This window comes from Myxine glutinosa, chromosome 8, assembly GCF_964187855.1.
Source record: "Myxine glutinosa chromosome 8, kmMyxGlut1.1, whole genome shotgun sequence".
Classification (NCBI taxonomy): Eukaryota; Metazoa; Chordata; class Myxini; order Myxiniformes; family Myxinidae; genus Myxine; species Myxine glutinosa.
Window position 1 is genome coordinate 48,318,518 of NC_136268.1, and position 19,958 is coordinate 48,338,475.

Sequence of the window (19,958 nt, forward strand, 5' to 3'; positions counted from 1 at the left end):
ACGGTTACATGAAAAAAATCATTTGAATTCACAGAACAAGGTTGAAAGAAAAGATAACAGTCGAGGGGTTGGGAAGAGACTGCAAGTTACATCTTATAAGAATGGAACTTTTGATAAACTTGCAACTTCCATTTTGTGGAAATGCATTCGTATTTAAAAATATCATTTCATTTTTCTTTCCCCCTCATCACCACCTGTCTAAAAACTCATTTCATCATGACATTTTTCTTCTTCATCCACGATGACAACGGATTCCACAAAAAGTCCACATAATGGAGACGAAAAAGTAAAAATTAAACAAAACGACAACAAATTATATGGGTGTGATGAAGGCATTGAACTGTACATTTTATTTACAAACTTTGTACAGTCAATAAAAGAAGCAGAAGGCAAGGAAAAATATTCGCACAATATTTTAGATGGTTGAAAAACGGCACTGGGACGCAAGCGAGATCAAAAACTCAAAACACGGAATGTCAACAGCAAAACACCCCTCGTGAATGCTGTCCACCACCTACAATTTACCGCACGATGCGGTGCACGGATTTTCTAAAAACCCTCCAGGAAATGCAAGAGATATTGGCACGTCAGACAATAATCTCAAAATACAATGTAGCAAGGCATGCAAACCAACTCGAGCTTGCACTATTTTCCAACCATAGCCAGAACAAATGAGGAAGAAAAACACAAATTTTTGTGGTGCATACAAGAGCAGCAAAAACAGCATACTCTGTTGAATAACTTAGAACATATCATAAATGTTCACACCATGCTAAGCTTGGTTCTCAGTGTTTGAGCTGTAAAATCATTTTTGCACTTGTTGCAAAAAAAAGTTAAATAAAAAAAACCGAAACTTAGGATTCTTGGCAGATTAACGGTTATAGAGAGCATTCCTAAATCTAAAGTCAATTATCACAAAATACTCTTTTTTTATGATTATTCAGGTTAGCAAATCAAAAACAGGTTTAAAGGCCATATATTGTCTTGTACAATAAACATTAAGAACCCAAAAAAAAAATAGAATTTCAACTGAAAATGTCTCCAGAACCATGGCCCATTTGATAAATATTTTAAGAGTAGGGAACACAGAGAGCCAATCGTTTCAAGGAAATAAAAACAAGTGTCATCACCTATACAACTAGGTTTGATTACATACGGTATCTCCATGTGATGCCAAGGGCATTTGTAAAGCCTCGACAACAAATCATACATCCGATTGCAAAACCCATGTAATTCAAGAGCCAATAACCCATTAGACACTGCTCACAGAATGGGTGTGTGTGGTTAAGTTAGGGTAAGTACTGAAAACCCATGTCAGTTAGGTGAAACAGCCATCAAAAAGGTCAATAGGAAATGATAGCATTTACTTGCATTGGCAAGCACAACTTCATTTCAACACTTTTACCAAAGTAATTCTATTTTTTGTTTGTTAAAAAAACAACACAAACGATAATCAAATTTGTTTGTTTCACAAATTGATATGCAACGTTTGCTAAAATAAAATCTATCTCCAATAAGGCAAGTTTACAGGTTTGTGGTTTCAACCTGGTCGAATGCACACAAAGGGGACAACAAAAAAAAAAAAGAAAAAAAAAAGAGTATGGCCAAAAGAGACGCAACTAAAGAGTACAAACTTTGAAAATGCTAATTGGATACCAGCATGACAACACATCACTATCAAAAATAAAGTAAAAATTCTACACCCAAATCCTGAATATTACTTCGGTACATCTTCGACAACAAAACTTTACAAAAGAAAAAGCCTCAAGCGTCCAAATATATTGCTTTTGATTCTGCATAATAACAAAATATTTCGGCTCTCGCTTTTTGGTGACATTTTACAGATATTCATACCGCCAACTTCAGCAAATCCTTATTTATTTATTTATTTCGGAACAAAAGCAGAGCTAAAAATTGAATTAAAAAAAATATAGAAAAGATAATGGTATCTTTTAAAATAAAACTTAGAATTTGAATGAAGATCTAATCTTGCAAGTAAGTGAAGGTTAGTGTCTGTTTACATTGGCGGACAGGTAGAACGATGGACAAAATCAACAGGACATTGATTGAGGTATGTTTACTGCCGTGGGAAGGAAGGACAGGCTGCAGCTTTGGCCGTTAACGCTTCGTCAACCCCTGAAGGGTAAGCAGCCAAATCATCAGCTGCTTCTTGCTTCCCACAGCAGTTAGCATCCCTCAATTTCATGCATTTTTAAACATTTGAATGATTGGATAAGCTATACACGACTTAAAGAAATGGACGTTTGCATTTATTGAGCAAATGAAAATGCCAAAACGCACTTTACCAATGAAATGCTTGCTGTCACTACATTCATAGCCAAAAGCAGAATTTCCTTTTTCTCAAATCATATCAAGACACCATGAAAATGGCATACCATAGAAGGATACAAAAATACATCCCATTGACAATGATAAAACCACATTTTAAAGGAAACGAAATCGACATGAAGGTTACAGAGCAGCCTAAGTGAATAAGTGGGAGAAAAAATAAAAAATAAAGCATAATGAAACGTTCAGGCTTGCACAGGAAGCTTTGAACACTGCTCATAAAGCACTTCCATAAGCAGACTAATCATACAAAAACATAATGGGTTCAGCACGCAGACTGTTTTCCAGGACTTACCCACACAAAGCCATTTGAAGAAACAAGTGTGAGCAAAAATAATGGAGCATAAACAGAGATTTTGGGGGTGAGAGGGGTGGGAGGAGGAGGGCACAAAGAATAAAAATAGACTTGGTAAATGGCAAAACAGAAATTAAAATAAACAATAAATAAGGAGATGGAACAAGTTAGCACAGTTAAAATCTACAATGACATACAAGGCACCTCACCACAACAACCTTTCTCCTACCGCCCCTCGCCCGCACCGACCACAAAATTTCAATCAGTGCACCTCTCTCCAATTCCATGACAGAGTGATTGTATGTAATGTCGAGCAACTATAATAGATGCGAGAGCATACAAGCAACTTAATACTACACCACGACCTGTTTATAATCAGGCTACATCGTGAAGAGATTCTTCGTAGTGGAACCACTTTTGGAGGCAGTGTCCGAATGTGACTCGTAGCCAATGTGTGCTTTCAATGACAGCCCCAATCGCTCTTTATATATCCTTCTGCAAGAGAGATACGATAAACACAAGAGTAAGGAAAAACGAAATAACACGAGCTGTTAGGGCAAGACCGAAAAGGTTGAAAACAAATACATGAGTCATTTCCGTCATTCACACAAAACGTGCATTTGTACCCAAATACAATAACAGGAGTGATACGTCATACTGCAAGTTTTACAAATACGGAATAAGAGATGATGATGATGTTGCCGCATACCATACTTTTTACAGAGCATTGGTGCTGTTGAGAAAGTTTATTGGCAAAGGTGGTTTGCCATTTATGCTGGGTTATGCTGGTTATGCTGGTTATGTTATTATGCTGGTTACCCATTTATGCTGGGTGGTTTGCCATTGCCTTCCCGGCAAGGGCAGGGACTTGGGAATTTGGCCTGGGTGTTGGCGATAGCTCATCTACTCTGTGAAGTGCAGTGGGGTCATTCACGTCCACTAACTAATGCTAGCACACGAGACACCAAGTCAAGGGATGTCCAGTTTAACGTCCAACTGAGGGACAGTGCACACGTTGATGCATGGCCGCGCCTGCGAAACACCAGGATGACAGTTAAAGCTGCGTCAACATTCGCTCAGGAAAGACAGCTCAGAGGTGATGTCCATACCTTTAAGCTATCCTGCCAGAAGGGATAAGAGAACTGTGGGACTAAAAACAGCAGCATTAATAAATAAACTTCTTCTTCTTCTTCTTCTTTGACAGACATTTATTCCCATGTTTATGTGGGGTTGGCTGGGGGATGTTTTTGCTGTAGTCTTTCATGAACTGGCTGGCCAGGCAAGACGTTCGACTAGGGTTCGGGCAAAAACTTGAATTTGGACTGGGTGGCAGTGACAGCTCACTTACTCTTAACAAAGGACACAGTGATACATATCTTTAACTCCAATGGAGATTCTGATGTAGAAAAGACGGTGCAGAAATGTTTTAAAAGTGAGATCTGGTAAAAAAAATAAGAAAATCCACTCTTCCTCTTTGGCCAACTTACAGGGCCTACCCTTATTTTAATATCGATTTGCGAAGATGAGACTGCGCGCCAATCGACTTGCATTGGTGTATCCATCCATACAAAGTATTCACTTGGCAGGGATGAAAATCTTAATTGGAGAAAAGTAAACGAAGGGAGGGCAATGGGTGGCTCCAATTTGACCTGGATATTGTTTATGACAAAACAACAACAGGCATTTTAACGCCATTTTCCCTGCAAGAGTGGGAGTTAGCCTTGCGGTCCCCATGACAATCTTCTCCATTTTGCCCTATTTTTTGCATCTCCACTTGTTAACCTCCTTGCCCGCATTCTTCTTCGAACATCTTTAGCCAAGTCTTTCTCGGTCTTCCCTGTCCTCTACTTCCTTCTACATTCATTTCCAACACTCTTCTCAACCAGTCACTTTCATCCTTCCTCAACACATGACCAAACCATCTCAACTGTTTCTCTTCACAGCATCCATCACAGGCTCTATTCCCATCATCTTTCGCAATTCATCATTTGTCTGCCTCTCTCTCAACGATACTCCACACATCCACCGAACCATTCACATTTCCACAAATTTCCAGCCTTCGTTGCTGCTCTACGTTCATTACCCATGTCTCGCACCCATAAATCATAACACTTCTCACACATGCAGCATACACCTTTCCCTTCAGCTTTAACGACACTCCCCTCCTCGTCAGCACGCCACTCAGTTCCCGAAACTTCTTCCATGCATATCTCACTCCAGCAACCATGCCGAGTCTGATCCACCTTCTCCATTCAGCATGTCTCCGAGGTAACAAAATGTTTTCACACCTTCCAGCTTCATGCCGTCTCCAAGATCCAACTCAACATTTCCTCCATCTGCAGCTCCCTCTGTGCACACCTTACACTTGAATGTAGCTGCCACACTCGTTAATAAACCTCTCAAACAACTACATTTTTGATGAACCCACTCAGCGCACATTGTACATTGAATGGAATTCACTCCGACACCCTTCCTGCACTCAGCACACGGCCACTTCCCAGTTCTTTCCACCTCACCACATGCTTTACCACTTGCCATCACCTTCGTTTTTCTGATATTCACCTTCAGACTTTTTGTCTCCATACATTCCTTCCACTTGTTCATCTTCTCCTTCAGTCCATCCATACTTCATGCAATCAACACCAGATCATCTGCATACAACTCCAACGGTAAACCCTCCTTTACGTTCCGAGCCAGCACCTCCATCAAAGCTACAAATAGTAGTGGACTTAGTACCAACCCCTGATGCACTCGCACCTTCACCTCAAACTCACCACTGTTCCCGTCCTTCGTCCTTACAGCTGTGCGCGCTCTTTTATACATTGCCATCACTACTCTGATCAACCATTCCTCCACTCCTAACTTCCTCAATGCCCATGTCATGACTTCACGCAGAACCCGATCGAATGCTTTCTCCAGATCAACAAACCCAAGAAACAACTTCTTCCTCTTCTCCATGTACTTCTCCTGCAACTGCCTCACAATAAAAAGCACGTCTGTCGTTCCTCTTCCTGGCATAAATCCAAACTGCATTTCGTCAATCTTCACTTTCTTCCTTATCCTCCTCTCCAACACCCTTTCCAATACCTTCATTCCATGCTCCAATAACTTTATCGCTCGATACGAGCCACAGTCCAGAGGGTCACTTTTCCCCTTGTAAAGAGGGACGAGGGTACTCAGTTCCCAATCCACTGGAATGCGGCCTTCTTTCACCACCAGATTGCAGATCTCTGTCATTCTCTTCACACCCCAATTTCCCCGCTGCCTCCAACATATCTCCCACAACTCCGGTCTGCCCTCCCGCTTTTCTACTCTTCATTGCTTTTATTGCTTCCTCAACTTCCTTCTCGGTTATCTTCTCTGCCGGTCCTAAAACTGGGTTACTCTCTTTGTTGCCATCCCATTCATTCTCTGCATTCAACAGTATTTCCATATATCTCTTCCATCTTCCTTTAATTCCAACCGTTCTCCGAACATTTTCCTACATGCCTCCTGCGCCTTTGCCGCCTCTTTCTTTGCAGCCTTCTTGGCTGCCTTATAACTTTCATGCTCTGCCTTTTCTGCCCCCATACCCTTCGCCTTCTGCCACTCCTTGAACTTCTTCCTCTTCTCGTCAATCTTCTTTCCAACTTCATCATCCCACCACCATGTTTCCGAGTGCCTCGGTGGTCCCTTTTGTCCATTCACATACCTCACCAACAGACTATCTTTCATTGACATCCAACCACTTTCAAGCTCAACCACATCATCTTCGACCGTACTCGGTCTCTCTTTTAATCCCTCCCTCACTGTCACCTCTTTCAACCTCCACACCTTCATTCTCGGTTGGTATTTCACCCGCCGAGCTCTCCTCGCACCTTTCACCCTTATGTCGCAGACAACCAAGTGGTGCTGTGAAACAGCCTCCTCCCCCGGGATCACCTTTGTGTCCCGGAGGTGCCCGCGATCTCGCCTACGCACCATCAGGTAGTCAACGGTTGTCGTCGACCCACCTGACGTGTGTGTAACAAGCTTATTATCCTCTTTCTGGAACTGACTATTACAAATCAACAAATCAACTCCATCAGCAAACTCCAAAATCCTTTCACCTTCTCCATTTCTCACACCATATCCGTAACCCCCATGAACTCCCCCAAAACCGTCCATACTCCTTCCCACATGTCCATTTAGGTCTCCTCCTACCACAACAACTTCCTCATCTTTCACGTTTTCCATCAGCTTCTCCATCGCACACCAGAACTTGTCCTTCTCTTCATCGCTCCGACCGACCCGCGGAGCATATCCCGAGATGACGTTCACCCAGAGCTTTCCAATCATCATTTTCACCATCATCAACCTTTCACTCACTCTAGTCACACTCACCACACTGTCTACAAACTCCGCAGAAAACAGGACACCAACACCATTCATGCCTTCTGGGCACCCTTGCCACACAAACTTGTATTTCTGTCCCTGCCTCCCCTTCACAATTCTCACAATTAAGAGGCAGAAATATTTATATCCATTTTTGAGAGCATTTTCCTTCAATGTTGATAACAATTGTACAGAATCACGCATTTCCTGCATGTTATAAAAACCCAAATGGCAGTGGCAGTACGGAGGGGGGGGGGGGGGGGGGGGGGAGAGGGTTGGAACAAAGAGGGTAAAAGAGAGCAAAAAATAATAATTTCCACTCAAAATGTCAAAGCTGTTGAAATGTACAGACCATGGGCTACAGAGTATGGTGACTATTGTCTGTCAACGACATCTACACTCGGTGCAGCGCATAGCTCTGCCAGGCTAAACAAGTACGTTTTGTATCCCATCGGCCGGATCTGAATGCGGACCTGAACCAAAATCTAATCAGCTTGTTATTGTCACCTAACCAACTCATCCACCAAGTTTTGTCATAACCTGTCCACAACCTTTTCAAATATAATGCTATATTTCGTTTTTGGCCCAATCTCTCAATGGTGTAGAATCACTTGCAAAATAAAAAAAATTATTGTATCTGGATCTTCACCAAAATCTAATCAATTTGTCCTGGTCACACAACCAACCTGTCCACCAAATTTCATCCAAAACTTTGAGATATCCTGCTCACAGACAGAGAAAGACAAATTAGACAGGGGATAAAACATGACCAGACATAATTCCAGTTTTCTTGATGCCTCACTTCCTGTGTGCCTCACTTCTGGTGTACCTCACTTCCTGTGTCCTGGGATCATTACTGCATAAAAGCGGGTCAGCCGACGGCATGCGGGCTGCCTACGATCTGCTCCATGCTTCGTTCCCTCTTAAGGACTTCAAGCCCTGCTTTGGCCTCTTCTTGTGCACCTGGTCACCATTGTGTTCATTAAAGCCTACCCAAAGGCCTACTTGTCTTTTCTGCTCTGCTCTACCACAACAACCTCCTTCCACCTTTGGTGGAAGAGGTAATGATGTTGGTGCCAAATTTTATTTCGCAAGGACAATATTTGGACAAATCTAAACACCGCCACCTGATGTTGCACCACAATTTTGTTGTGGGCAGTACAAGTAGCTCAGAACTTTGGCACTGAGTGAAACAAAGAGTGCAACACAATTAACCTTTATAAAGATTATGACTTGGACTTCTGCTTGAATTTAAACAGATAGATTAACTTAGACTTCTGCTTCCGGTTTCTCGATCGAGGAGGGGACTTTGATCTCTCCAGGCATCAAAAGTTAAGTATTTTTCCATTCGTGTTTGTCAATTTTCCACTCGTTATTTTATCGTCTATGCATTATTGTTTGTTTCTAGTTAGTTTTGGTTGTAATTTCCTGTAACTCTTAATTAATTAATCGTTCTCTGTTTGCTCCGCATGCGCGGCCTTGTAACCTGAGGCTTCCCCCATTGGTGTTTGTTAACTTAAGTTCCTTACTTCGCTGTATTGCTTGGTTCTTAGATTTTTCCCTTCTCCTACGAACTTCCCCAAACATCTACTCTTTGTCTAACGTTTTAAATGCCCCCCACCCAAAAACAAAACAAACAAAAAAAAACATTTATTTCCTTTTCTCCACGTGTGCTGTTGTCTCATCGTATGCTTCCGTCCATGTGCGGTCTCGCCCCACCCCCATTATCTCCTTGCCTTCCACCTTTTGCGCTGTTCACGTGACACGTGGTTGTCCCTCGAGGCTCCCTCTCCCCGTCGGTATTTTGTGAATATAAAATCGTTTTTCACGGCTTTGTTTAAACATTATTTAAATATGTTTAAACTTTCCCCTGCAATGTTTTATTCAGTGGTATATTACAACACACTGTTTTTCTTCCTATTTAAAAGGCTTTTTTCAATTTCTTCTTCAACTCATTACACTTCAAAAAAAAAACTCAATCTCTTCCAATTCTTCCTTCCGACATGCTCTAAACTTTTTTTTTTTTCGTAAAAGTATTTCACTGTATTGGCAGTTTGTAGGTTCATAAAGTAATACATGACGCTGTAAGTATAGTTAAATTTAGTTTTCATTTCATCTTTAGAATATTGATGTGTCGGGTTCTTGCTTACTATTACTCGTGCCATGTATACGTTGGTATATCACAACTTCGTAAGTTTTATTGTTTGTTGCAATACAGCCATTCTTAAACTTTGCCTCTTTTTTAAAAGTACGTACGGCAATCACATCGTACATATTGAATTTTTATGCCTTGGAACAGTGGTTCTTAACCTGGGGGTCGTGACGTACGCGCATACGCGAGCAAAATACTGTGTGTGGTCTGTACCTTTGTTAGGTTCCTAAAAATGGGCTCAACAAATTCATGTTATTTATGACCCCTTCATGAACCACCTTTAGAGGCCATTTTCCCCACAGAGCAGGGGTTGGCCTTTTTCGGGCACCGTGGTCCCCTTTTTGAAGCAATGTTTTATGGCCGGATGCCCTTCCTGCCGCCAACCCTGTTAGTCACCTCTTCTGACACGCAGGGAATTACCAGTGAACTGGTACTCAATTTGCTGACCTCGGAAGGATGACAGGCTGAGTCAAGCCCCCTGGCATTAATTCAGCGATCGACTGGGATTCAAACCCAGGATCCGAGGATCCCAAGCCGGCACCCTAACCGCTAAGCCAACACCAGGCGTTTATAAGCAAGCAAATAATTCATTCCCTGTCATACCTTTCTCGAGCGTCCGCTCACAAAAGAGATACCAAACCAAAACCCCCTCCTTTCTCGTACAACCGTTATATTCCCTGCTCCTGCCCTGTTATGACCCCTTCATGACCCCTGGAAAACCCCAAACGACCCCCAGGTTGCGAACTGCTGCCTTGGAACAAAATCAAGATTAATCATAAAGTGAAAGAAATGTTCATGTGTTATTTTATTTATCTTGTATTGCAGAGCAACTCCTCCTGCCATGCGCCAAGGCGATGTGCAGAGAAGTGCTTGGAGAGACGGCGGCTTCCAAGATAAGCACCATTCCGCTTTCTGCCGACACGATTCGCCGACGGATAATAGACATGGGCGAAGACATCGAGCACCAGCTGTACGCAAACCTAGAGGCCAACAAGTTTGTCATCCAGTTGGACGAGTTAATGGACATCGCACAGAAGGCGTTGATCCTCATCTTTGTTCGTTATCGGCATGGCGATGATTTTATGGAGGATCTTCTGGCATGTGACGAGCTACAGACCAAGACCACGGCCGCAGAAATATTCGCAGTCGTCAACAAACACATCGCATTGCATAGCCTCAGGTAGGAAGACTGTGTTGGCGTTTGTGCCGATGGTGTGGCATCGATGACAGGTCGGCGCAGCGGTGTCATTAAGCTCATCCAAGATGTGGCACCAGAGGCAAGCTGGACCCACTGCTTCCTCCACAGCGAGGCATTAGCGGCGAAAGAGATGTCACCTGGACTTGCCGAAGTAATGGACATTGCAGTGAAAACAATCAACCATCTCAGGAAGAGCGCCCTAAATTCGAGGTTGTTTGCAGAGCTGTGTAAGGAGCAAGATGCAGAACACACCACGGTGCTGTATTTTGCAGCTGTTCACTGGCTCTCCAGAGGCGATGCTTTGGCAAGATTGTATGAACTTCGCGACCAGGTCCTCGGATTCTTGGAGGTGGCTAGGTCAGACCTGGCAGTCTACTACAAAAACAACAAATTCATCGCAACATTGGCATACATGGCCGACATCTTCAACTTGTTGAACAATCTGAACATATCGTTCCAGGGCAAAACGAACAAGCAGGCGAAATCCGTGTTCGTAATGTATGACAAGATAGCGGCGTTCAAGTCAAAGCTGGATCAATGGAAGAGAAGAGTACAGACCAATGATGAATTTGACATGTTCGAAAACCTGGATGATCTGCTCAGCAAGACTGTTGAGGAACGTGTGGACATTAAGGATGTCATCGTCAAACATCTGGTGAACCTGCGCAAACGATTTGACGAATACTTTCCTGTTGATCCATGCGTGGAGAAGAAGTGGATCCGAGACCCTTATTCAGTCGACGTTCAGCAGTGCTGCAACTTGTCCAACAGATTGAAAGAGGACTTGATCGACATCGTGTCCGACGGTACACTTGAGACACTGTTCAGGAAGGACACTTTAGTAAAGTTTTGGGTGACAGTGTCTCATGAGTACCCAGAGATTGCACATCTCGCGGTAAAGTTCCCGATGCCATTCACGACGACGTGGATGTGTGAGGCAGGTTTCTCATCGGTGACATATCTGAAGTCCAAGTCTAAACAAACTGGAGACAGTGGCCCTGTGCGCCAACCTGAGAATCGCATTGTCGCCGCTTCAAAGCCGAATCGATGATCTCGTAGCCAATATGCAAAGTGAACCATCGCACTGATGTGGATCATCCACATCTACAATGTTGCTAACGGAACATTTGAATTAGGCTTGTAAGATTCACTTTCGGGTTTAATCAGTGAAAGTTGTTTATTTAATGTTGTTCATGATAACGGAACATCGAACCTGGATATTAAGTTCAGATGCATATCGGGTTTTTTCAGTAAAAGTTATTCTTGTTTTGTTTATCAGTTCATGTTACATTTTAAGTTCATCATCTATTCACGATGAAGATTAAAATAAAGTTCAAACACCTTATCTTGGCGTGTCACTTTAATAATTAAAGTTTTATTCTATTTCGCAAAAGATACACCGCCAATGAATGTTGTGAGATTCATCTTCATCTTCTTCATTAAATCTTCATCCGGATTCATCGTAGGGGCGATTTCATCTCTTCCGAAGCTGCTAACAAGGCAGGGAGTTTACGCCTGATTGGCTGACAATAATATCAAGTGGGCAGTGTCTGTGATCGAAGTCGCTGCTCATTCTGAAGGGGGGCGTGGTCTCTCGCTCTCTCTCTCCTCATGGTCGTGGAGATCCGTACAAAATAAGGACACTGTTTGGTATGATTGTCGTCACTTTGCTTTATTGTGCAATTACGAATTGTACTACTGTACAAAGATGATGAACCGAACCCTTACCAAGATATCAACGTCATAAGCAATCGATATTTCCATGACGGTTTGTGGGGTTGGGGGTTGATGGGTCGCGACTGGATGCCTGGGTTTTTTATTGGGTCCGGGGCTAAAAAGGTTGCGGAACGCAGCTCTAAACTCACCTTCATTCCACCCCTCCTCTATCGTTCTGAAACTGATCTCAAACTTGAAAATCACAATAAACCCAATTTGTTATAAATGTTCGTTTTTCATTAATCATCCGCTTTCTAAACTCCCCCTCACACCTCCCCCCCTAAACTCCCTCCTCCCCCCTCCCTTTCTATTCTCCCCCTCCCCCCTCCCTTTCAAAACTCCCCCCTCGCCCCTCCCCTTCAAAACTCCCACCCAACCCCCCCCTTCAAATCTCCCCTCCTACCACCCCTCTCCAATTCTCCCCCCTCCTCCTTAAAGCTGCCTCCTCCCCACTCCATCTCCCTTCTATCTCATACCTCCACCTCCTAAAACCTTACACTTTGCTCTGCACCCCCCCCCCCCCCTCAAACAACCCCTCTGTGTCTCATCCCATCACCATCAAACCTTTTGTCCTCCTCATCCTTCCCTTTCTTGTAACTCTTCTGTAATCTCTGACACACTATCAACAGCTTTCCCTACCTCCCCTCTCATCCTTCATCTGATCCTACCCCTCCACTCCCCTGTCCTGCACCCGATGCTCCCCCTCTCTCTTCATTAACGGTATGGACCTCAAACATCCAGGGCCTTCGCTCAAACTTGATTTATCTCTCCATTCAGGTTGCTTCTGACAATCCAGACTTGATCTGCTTAACAGAAACTTTCCTCCTTCAAGATGTCTCTGATTCCTTAATATCTCTTCCTGGTTACTCCCTCCTCTGGTATGATAGACCTATAGAGATGGTGCTTCCTGGCACTCCTGAGGGTAGACAGTTGTCTTACCCTTCCTCCCGTCCATGGTACACTGAGTCTTGTGGTGAGGCAGTTGCCCTGAAACAACTTGCCTTTGCCTCTTGGAAGGCAAGTCCAACGGAAGGCAATCTCCTTTCCTTCCACCAAGTTCGGAACAAGTGTGTGTCTACCCTCAGGAGTGCCAGGAAGCACTATCTCTCCACACTCAAGAATGAACTCCCAAACCTGTCTCCTTCCTCCAAATATTGTTGGCGTCTGGTCAAATCCGTTTCTGGTGTTTGTTCCCCCTCCATCCCCGCCCTTACCTCAAATGGCTACACAGTTGACACCGCACGTGACAAAGCCGAATGCCTAAACTCTGTGTTTGCCTCAAAATATTAATAATAATAATTCATTTATTTTGTATAGCGCTTTTCATGAAGCCCAAAGGCGCTTTGACAGAGTGCAAAACATAATGCATAACAAAACATGAAAACAACAATTGCAAAAAGACAAGAATCAATAGGGAAATATTTAAAGCAAAAGGAGGGAGAAGGAGAAGTGATAGTCGGGGGTTAAATGCTGTGGGTTGAATGTTGAATACAGTGCTGAACAGGTGGGTCTTGAGTGATGTTTTGAATGTGGTGAGTGAGGAGGAGTCTCTGATGGTGTGAGGTAGTGAGTTCCAGAGGGTGGGAGCAGCGATGGAGAAGGCCCTGTCCCCCCCAGGATCTGAATTTGGTCCGGATGGGGGGGGGGGGGGGGGGGTCAGGAGGTTGGTACCAGCAGAGCGGAGGTTGCGGGTGGGAGTGTGTCTGGAGAGGAGGTCAGCCAGGTAGGATGCGGCCAGGTTATGGAGGGCTTGGTAGGTCAAGAGGAGGATTTTGTACTGGATTCTCTGGGAGATGGGGAGCCAGTGAAGCTTGTAAAGGACGGGGGTGATGTGGTCGCGGGTCCGGGAATGGGTGAGTAGATGGGCAGCGGAGTTCTGAATGTATTGGAGTTTATTGGTGATTGTTGAGGGTGAACCATAGAGGAGGCTATTGCAGTAGTCCAGACGGGAGGTGATGAAGGCGTGGATGAGGGTTTCTGCAGCCGTGGAGGAGAGGGATGAGCGGAGACGGGCGATGTTTTTCAGGTGAAAGAAGGCCGTCTTTGTGATCTGTTTAGTGTATTTGTCGAAGGAGAGGGTTTGGTCAAAGATGACGCCAAGATTCCGGATGAGAGAGGAGGTGGATACTGGGATACCGTCGATGTTGAGGGCAAAGTTATGGGTGGATTTTGTGAGCGTTTTTGGGCCAATGATGATTATTTCAGATTTATCACAGTTAAGTTTGAGGAAGTTGATTTGAAGCCAGGATTTTATTTCAGAGATGCAGTTTGTCAGGATAGAGTGGGTGTCGGTGGAGACGGACTTGGTGGAGATGAAAAGCTGGATGCCATCGGCGAAGCAGTGGAATTGGAGACCATGACGGCGGATTAAGTGACCGAGGGGGGACAGGTAAAGGATGAAGAGGAGGGGGCCAAGAACTTAACCTTGGGGGACACCTTGGGGGAGGGGAGCAGTGGGGGATTTGCAGTTATTGATGGAGATGAACTGGCGTCTGTCAGAGAGGTATGATTTAATCCAAGAGAGGGCAGTGCCGGTAACGTTAAAGGTTGATTCAAGTCGGGTGAGGAGGATGGTGTGATCGATGGTGTCAAAGGCAGCGCTGAGGTCGAAGAGGACGAGAATGTTGAGGTTGCCAGCGTCAGAGGAGAGGAGAAGGTCGTTGGTGATTTTGGGGAGAGCAGTTTCAGTACTGTGGTTGGAGCGGAATCCGGATTGGAATGTTTCATACAGGTTATTGGCTGAGAGGTGATGTTTGAGTTGAGCGGCTACAGCGCGTTCCAAAACTTTTGACAGAAAGGGTAGGTTGGAGATGGGTCTGAAGTTATTTAGGGTGTCAGGGTTTAGACCAGGTTTTTTTAGAATGGGGGTAACAGCAGCAATTTTGAGGGATGGTGGGACGATGCCTGTAGACAGGGAGGAGTTTATTGTTGCAATGATAAGTGGAGAGAGAGCAGGGAGGGAGGCCTTGACAAAGCTGGAGGGGATGGGGTCAAGAGTGCAGGTGGCAGTTTTCATTCCTATGAGGAGTTCAGAGAGGTCAGTAGGGGAGATCGGGGAGAATTGAGACAGGGGAAGGCAGGATAAGGGGGGGGCAGGTGGTTGGAGGGGGAGCGGGTGCGGCGGTGGTCGAGCTGTTGTAGATGTTGTCAATTTTGCGTTGGAAGAAAGAAAGGAAGGAGATGCAGTTGTCTACTGTGAATGACTGGGTGGTGGTGTCCAGGGGGCGGAGGAGTTTGTTTATTGTCTAGAAGAGTGCTTTTGGGTTTCCGGAGCCAGAGTGGATAATTTGAGAGTAGTAGGCGGAGCGGGCGTGGGAGAGGGCATCTTTGTAGTGTTGTAGGTGGTCCTTGTAGGCTTGGGAGTGAACTGTGAGACCTGTTTTATTGCGGAGTCTTTCAAGTTGGCGAGCACGAGTTTTCATCAGGCGGAGTTCAGGGGTAAACCAGGGAGCAGAATGGGTGAAAGAAACTGTTTTGGTTTTTACAGGCGCAAGCTGGTCAAGGCAGGAGGAGAGAGTGTGGTTGTAGTAGTCAGTGAGGTCGGAAGGGGTGTGGAGGTCAATGAAGGGAGAAGTGGACATTTTTTCAGAGAGGGTGGATGAGAATGAGGTAGGTGAAAGAGCGTTTAGCTTACGGAAGTTGATAGTGCGATAATGTCTTGGTGTTGGGGTGGGGATGTTGATGGTCATAGTGATGGCTAAGTGGTCAGAGAGGGTGAGGTCGGAGCCAGAGAGATGGTGCAAAATTAATCCAGTGGAGCAGACAAGGTCCAAAATGTGACCACGGATATGCGTAGGAAAGTTGACATGTTGAGTGAGGTTAAAGCAGGTGAGTAAATCAGTGAAGTCAGTGGTTATTGTGGAGTCAGTGGAGTCCATGTGGATATTGAAATCACCAAGGAAGAGGATTGAGGGGGAGAGGGAACATAGCTGGGTCAGAAAGTAGGAGAAGTCAGACAGGAATAATGGGTGTGGTTTGGGAGGGCGGTAGACGACAGCCATGACTGACTGCGTGCGACCAGAGAGTTTAAAAGCCAGGTGTTCAAATGATGAGGATGAGGCGATGGGGATGAGGCTGGTCCTGATGTCTTGACGGTGGATAACGGCAATTCCACCACCTCGGCCCTCCGAGCGTGGTTTATTGACGTAGGAATATCCATTGGGTGTGGTGAGGTTGAGCGTGTAGTAGTCCAGTGGTTGTTGCCAGGTTTCGGTGAGACAGAGAAAGTCCAGTTTGTTATCCAGGATGTAGTCGTTGAGGATGAGGCATTTGTTGTTGAGGGACCGGGTGTTGAACAGGGTGAGCTTGATGTTGTTTTTAACAGCGGGGATGAATTCAGGTGATTTAGCCAGGGTTCGCAGGCAGGAGGTGCGATTTTGTGCGTTGTCGTGACTAGGTGCGCTGGGACGATGAGTGGGAGTGCGCTGAGCCGACCAGAGGACGGGGATGGAGTGACCTGATTGAACATATACAAACTTACGACAGGAGCCACGGTGAATGTACCTGGGTCGTCGGAGGAGTCCATTTGATTTGATGGCAGAGATGCATGATGGGGTGGAGCGGGTATTGAGCAGAAGGAGCGGGTATTGAACAACCCACGGGAGCAGGCCCAAGGAAACGAAGGAGACGAAGGAGCCAGGTAGGTGAAGCCAGGAGCAGAGTCGGGACCAAGCAGAGGGCAGACAGGAGCAAAGAGACGATCACGAGGCCAAGGTTGATCACGGCAAAGCGGGAAATGCAGCGGCAATCAACCGCCGCCGCTACAAATCAAGATCACGGCGGGAAAACCGCCGCCACACCGCTGCGAAGGACACAACCCACGAGAGCGTGCCCGAGGAAAAAGCGAGCAGGCGAAGGAGCCGGGTAGGCGAAGCACGGAGCAGAGACGGGACTATGCGGAGGGCAGACTCAATGGCCAAAAAAAATCCGCACGACCACCAAAAAAGCAAGCCACAGACAGTGGCCCAGTCGAAGAAGCGGCGAGCATGTGCTATCTACCCCCCATCCAAAACCTTGATATTTTCTACCCCCGTTAATACACCCCAAATCCACCTCTTTCAATGTCCGACTTCATTCCTGAAATTCCTAGTCGTGTCAATTTGTTTTATACCGTGTACCCCTTCCCTCCCCTGCCACCTCCACCCCCCAGCCCTCTCCCTTCCACAGATCTCTCGATGTCCCTGCTCTCAAATGTTGTGTTCGTGTCCTTCCCCCTCTCTCCCCATCTTGTCTACCGCTCCCCTTATGTTTTTTGTGTCGGTTTGACTTTTTGTGCGATTAATGTTAGCTTTTTCATGTGCCTCGATCTTGTATTTAACCAAAAAAAACAAACAAACAAACAAAAAAAAAAACACTGGGGACAGGCACTGTTGCTTATCTATATAACAATACGCAAAAAGTGCGCAGTTAATCAAAAGAAACTCCCTCCCCGCTGCTTTTCACCCGCCCGCAACTCGTCCTGATGTCGTCCTGATGGACCGGGAGCCCCGCTCGCTACGGACCGCAATCGCATGGACGGAATGAATGAATAAATGAATGTTTCTCCCACTCTCATTGTTCAAACTGCTCCAGTTCTCCCAGATTTGAATGGTGCCTTCTCCCAACTGCTGTTTTCAGATTTCCCCACAGGTGTTCAATGGGATTTAGATCTGGATTCATTGCTGGCCACTTCAGAAGTGCCAGCAATGAGTGCAGATGGTGTGTTTGGGGTCATTCTCCCCCTTAATTCATTCATTCATTCAATCGCATGGACCGGAGCAAGATATTTAAATTTTCCTTCAGGGAACGGCAAGGAAGTGTTTTCTTTTCTCCTGGACAATTTGTACAACCTCCAGGAGTTTGATTTATTATTTTGAGATAACATCCAGTTTTCAAATTATTCTGTCCAGCGATTTATTCTCTTGAGGTTTCCATACAAAGATTCTCCTATCATTTCTTCTTCTATAAAATAAGCATCTCAGCCAAGTTATTTTTCAATGGGTGACTGCTCGTATATCATGTAATAAAAAACGAGAAGAAGAATGAACAGCATATTATAATGCAAGTTTTGCAACAAAGGATAGATATATACAATTGTGGCCAAAAATATTGGCACCATTGCACTTTTTTCAAATAACTCACAATTTTCTCTAAAAATTTGGTCTCCACAATTCTTTATTTCATCGTTAATATTACAAAACCTTTGTTTTTGATTCAGAACTTAATATATTGTTATGAATTTTGAGGTAGGGCATATATAGATCCAGGTAGATCTGCGTAGGTATTATGCTCCGGCTGTCGTGATAGGGAACCTCACCTGTAATAAGTTTGTTCAGGCGGTTTGTTCGGATTAAGTGTATCTTTGTGGTCATACGAGGATGGCTTTGTGATAAGTATAGTAGGGATTATGTAAAGGCTCTTGTACATCGTTCCCTCTGTGATCATCCATTTGTCCCGTATGGCAACACACCAATAGACATTAGTTAGCCCCATGAGCACACACATAAATAAAAACTTCCCTCTCACAATAAGACTTACCGGAAGAACAGACAGGAAGCGGCCGTGCATTACGCCAGCATGGCAATGAAACATCGAACAGGCAGGCCAAGAGCCACGCCCAGAAGGACTCGTGATTGGCCGGGGGAGGGGCGAGTAAGAAGCAGGCCGTCGATTGGCAGAGTAGGAAGAGACGAGCTGATTGGCCACCGACCAATGGTATGAGGGAGGGAGCACGAACCACTCGGCCAATGGGAAGGGGCGGACACGAGAAGAAGATTCGAGAGGTCGAGAAGCGAGGCAGGAATTTGAGAGAAAGAGGGCTGACGTCACGAGACGCCCGGTAAAACGACTCGCTTGCCGGCATTTTGCTCTCTCCACTTTGCTCTCTTGTTCCGGACCCCCCCCCCCCAAACCCCCTCTTGCGCTGGACCTTCTCTTGCCTTCGGGCTTTGGTGGAGGAATGAGGAGTTCAAAAGACGGTGGAGAGACGGAGCGCTGACGATTCTCCTTCCCTGCATTCACGTGCGAACGACGATCGTACGAGCGAGGCTTGTCGCTGGAGCATGACAAGCCAGGGCATAGCGGAGCGCAAACAAGGACGCGTCGAGGCCTGGTGAACGTGGGCGCGGCGAGGCCTGCTTAGCGCCAACCGGAGCCGCGTTGGACGACGGTGCTCAAGCCTGACGATTCCTGACTGCAGACAGAGATAAGCCGCACCACACAGAATACAACGCTTATTTTCATTTATTGGCGCTGAGGAAGCGCCTTTAGCGATTGACTTCCAGCCAGTGTAACGCTAATTCCTGTCACAGGAATTCTGAGATCATATAAGTGGGCGTGGCAGTTCCTGATTGGTTCGTGTTGGGGAACGCCTTCTCGCTGCCGACGTGACGTAAATTCGCGCACGCGCACTGGTGATTGGCGCTGAGGAAGCGCCTCTAGCGAATGACTTCCAGCCAGTGTAACGCTAATTCCCGTCACAGGAATTCTGAGATCATATAAGTGGGCGTGGCAGTTCCTGATTGGTTCGTGTTGGGGAACGCCTTCTCGCTGCCGACGTGACGTAAATTCACGCACGCGCACTGGTGAAGCTTACTCGATCTTACTCGATCCCATATTACATGTACTTTCATTGCATACAAATTATACTTCCTCCTAGAAATTCCATGCCCGAACCTCAGCGCAATCCAAGAGGATTCACTTGTTTTCCCTTCGTCCATATGATACGTGAGGTTTGTGGGATCCCAACTTAGATATTAGTTTTTATCGTCGCGTTTTCTTGTCCGTTGTAAATAAACTCTTTTATTATTTTCCCACTTATTCTAAATTCCGAGTTCGTTGAGTTTATTTCCTGCATGGTTGAAGACTGCTCGGGACCGACAGGTAAGCTGCCGCTTCTTCTTCTTCCTCTTTCTTCC

General features: G+C 45.4%; 1 protein-coding gene across 4 annotated transcripts in view; it reads right to left on the bottom strand.

Annotated features, from left to right (window-relative positions):
* Positions 1–322: 322 nt before the first annotated feature.
* LOC137432466 (eukaryotic translation initiation factor 4E) overlaps positions 323–19,958 on the bottom strand; it is a 123,446-nt gene continuing 103,810 nt past the window's right edge. For 3 of the 4 annotated variants that reach the window (XM_078783241.1, XM_078783243.1, XM_078783239.1), the window contains exon 7: positions 323–3,139. In XM_078783241.1, the coding sequence (XP_078639367.1) occupies positions 3,025–3,139 (115 nt within the window). In that variant the 3' untranslated portion in view covers positions 323–3,024. Of the gene's footprint in view, positions 3,140–19,097; positions 19,235–19,958 lie in introns of those variants that run through there. The other variant, XM_078783240.1, reaches the window with a different exon arrangement.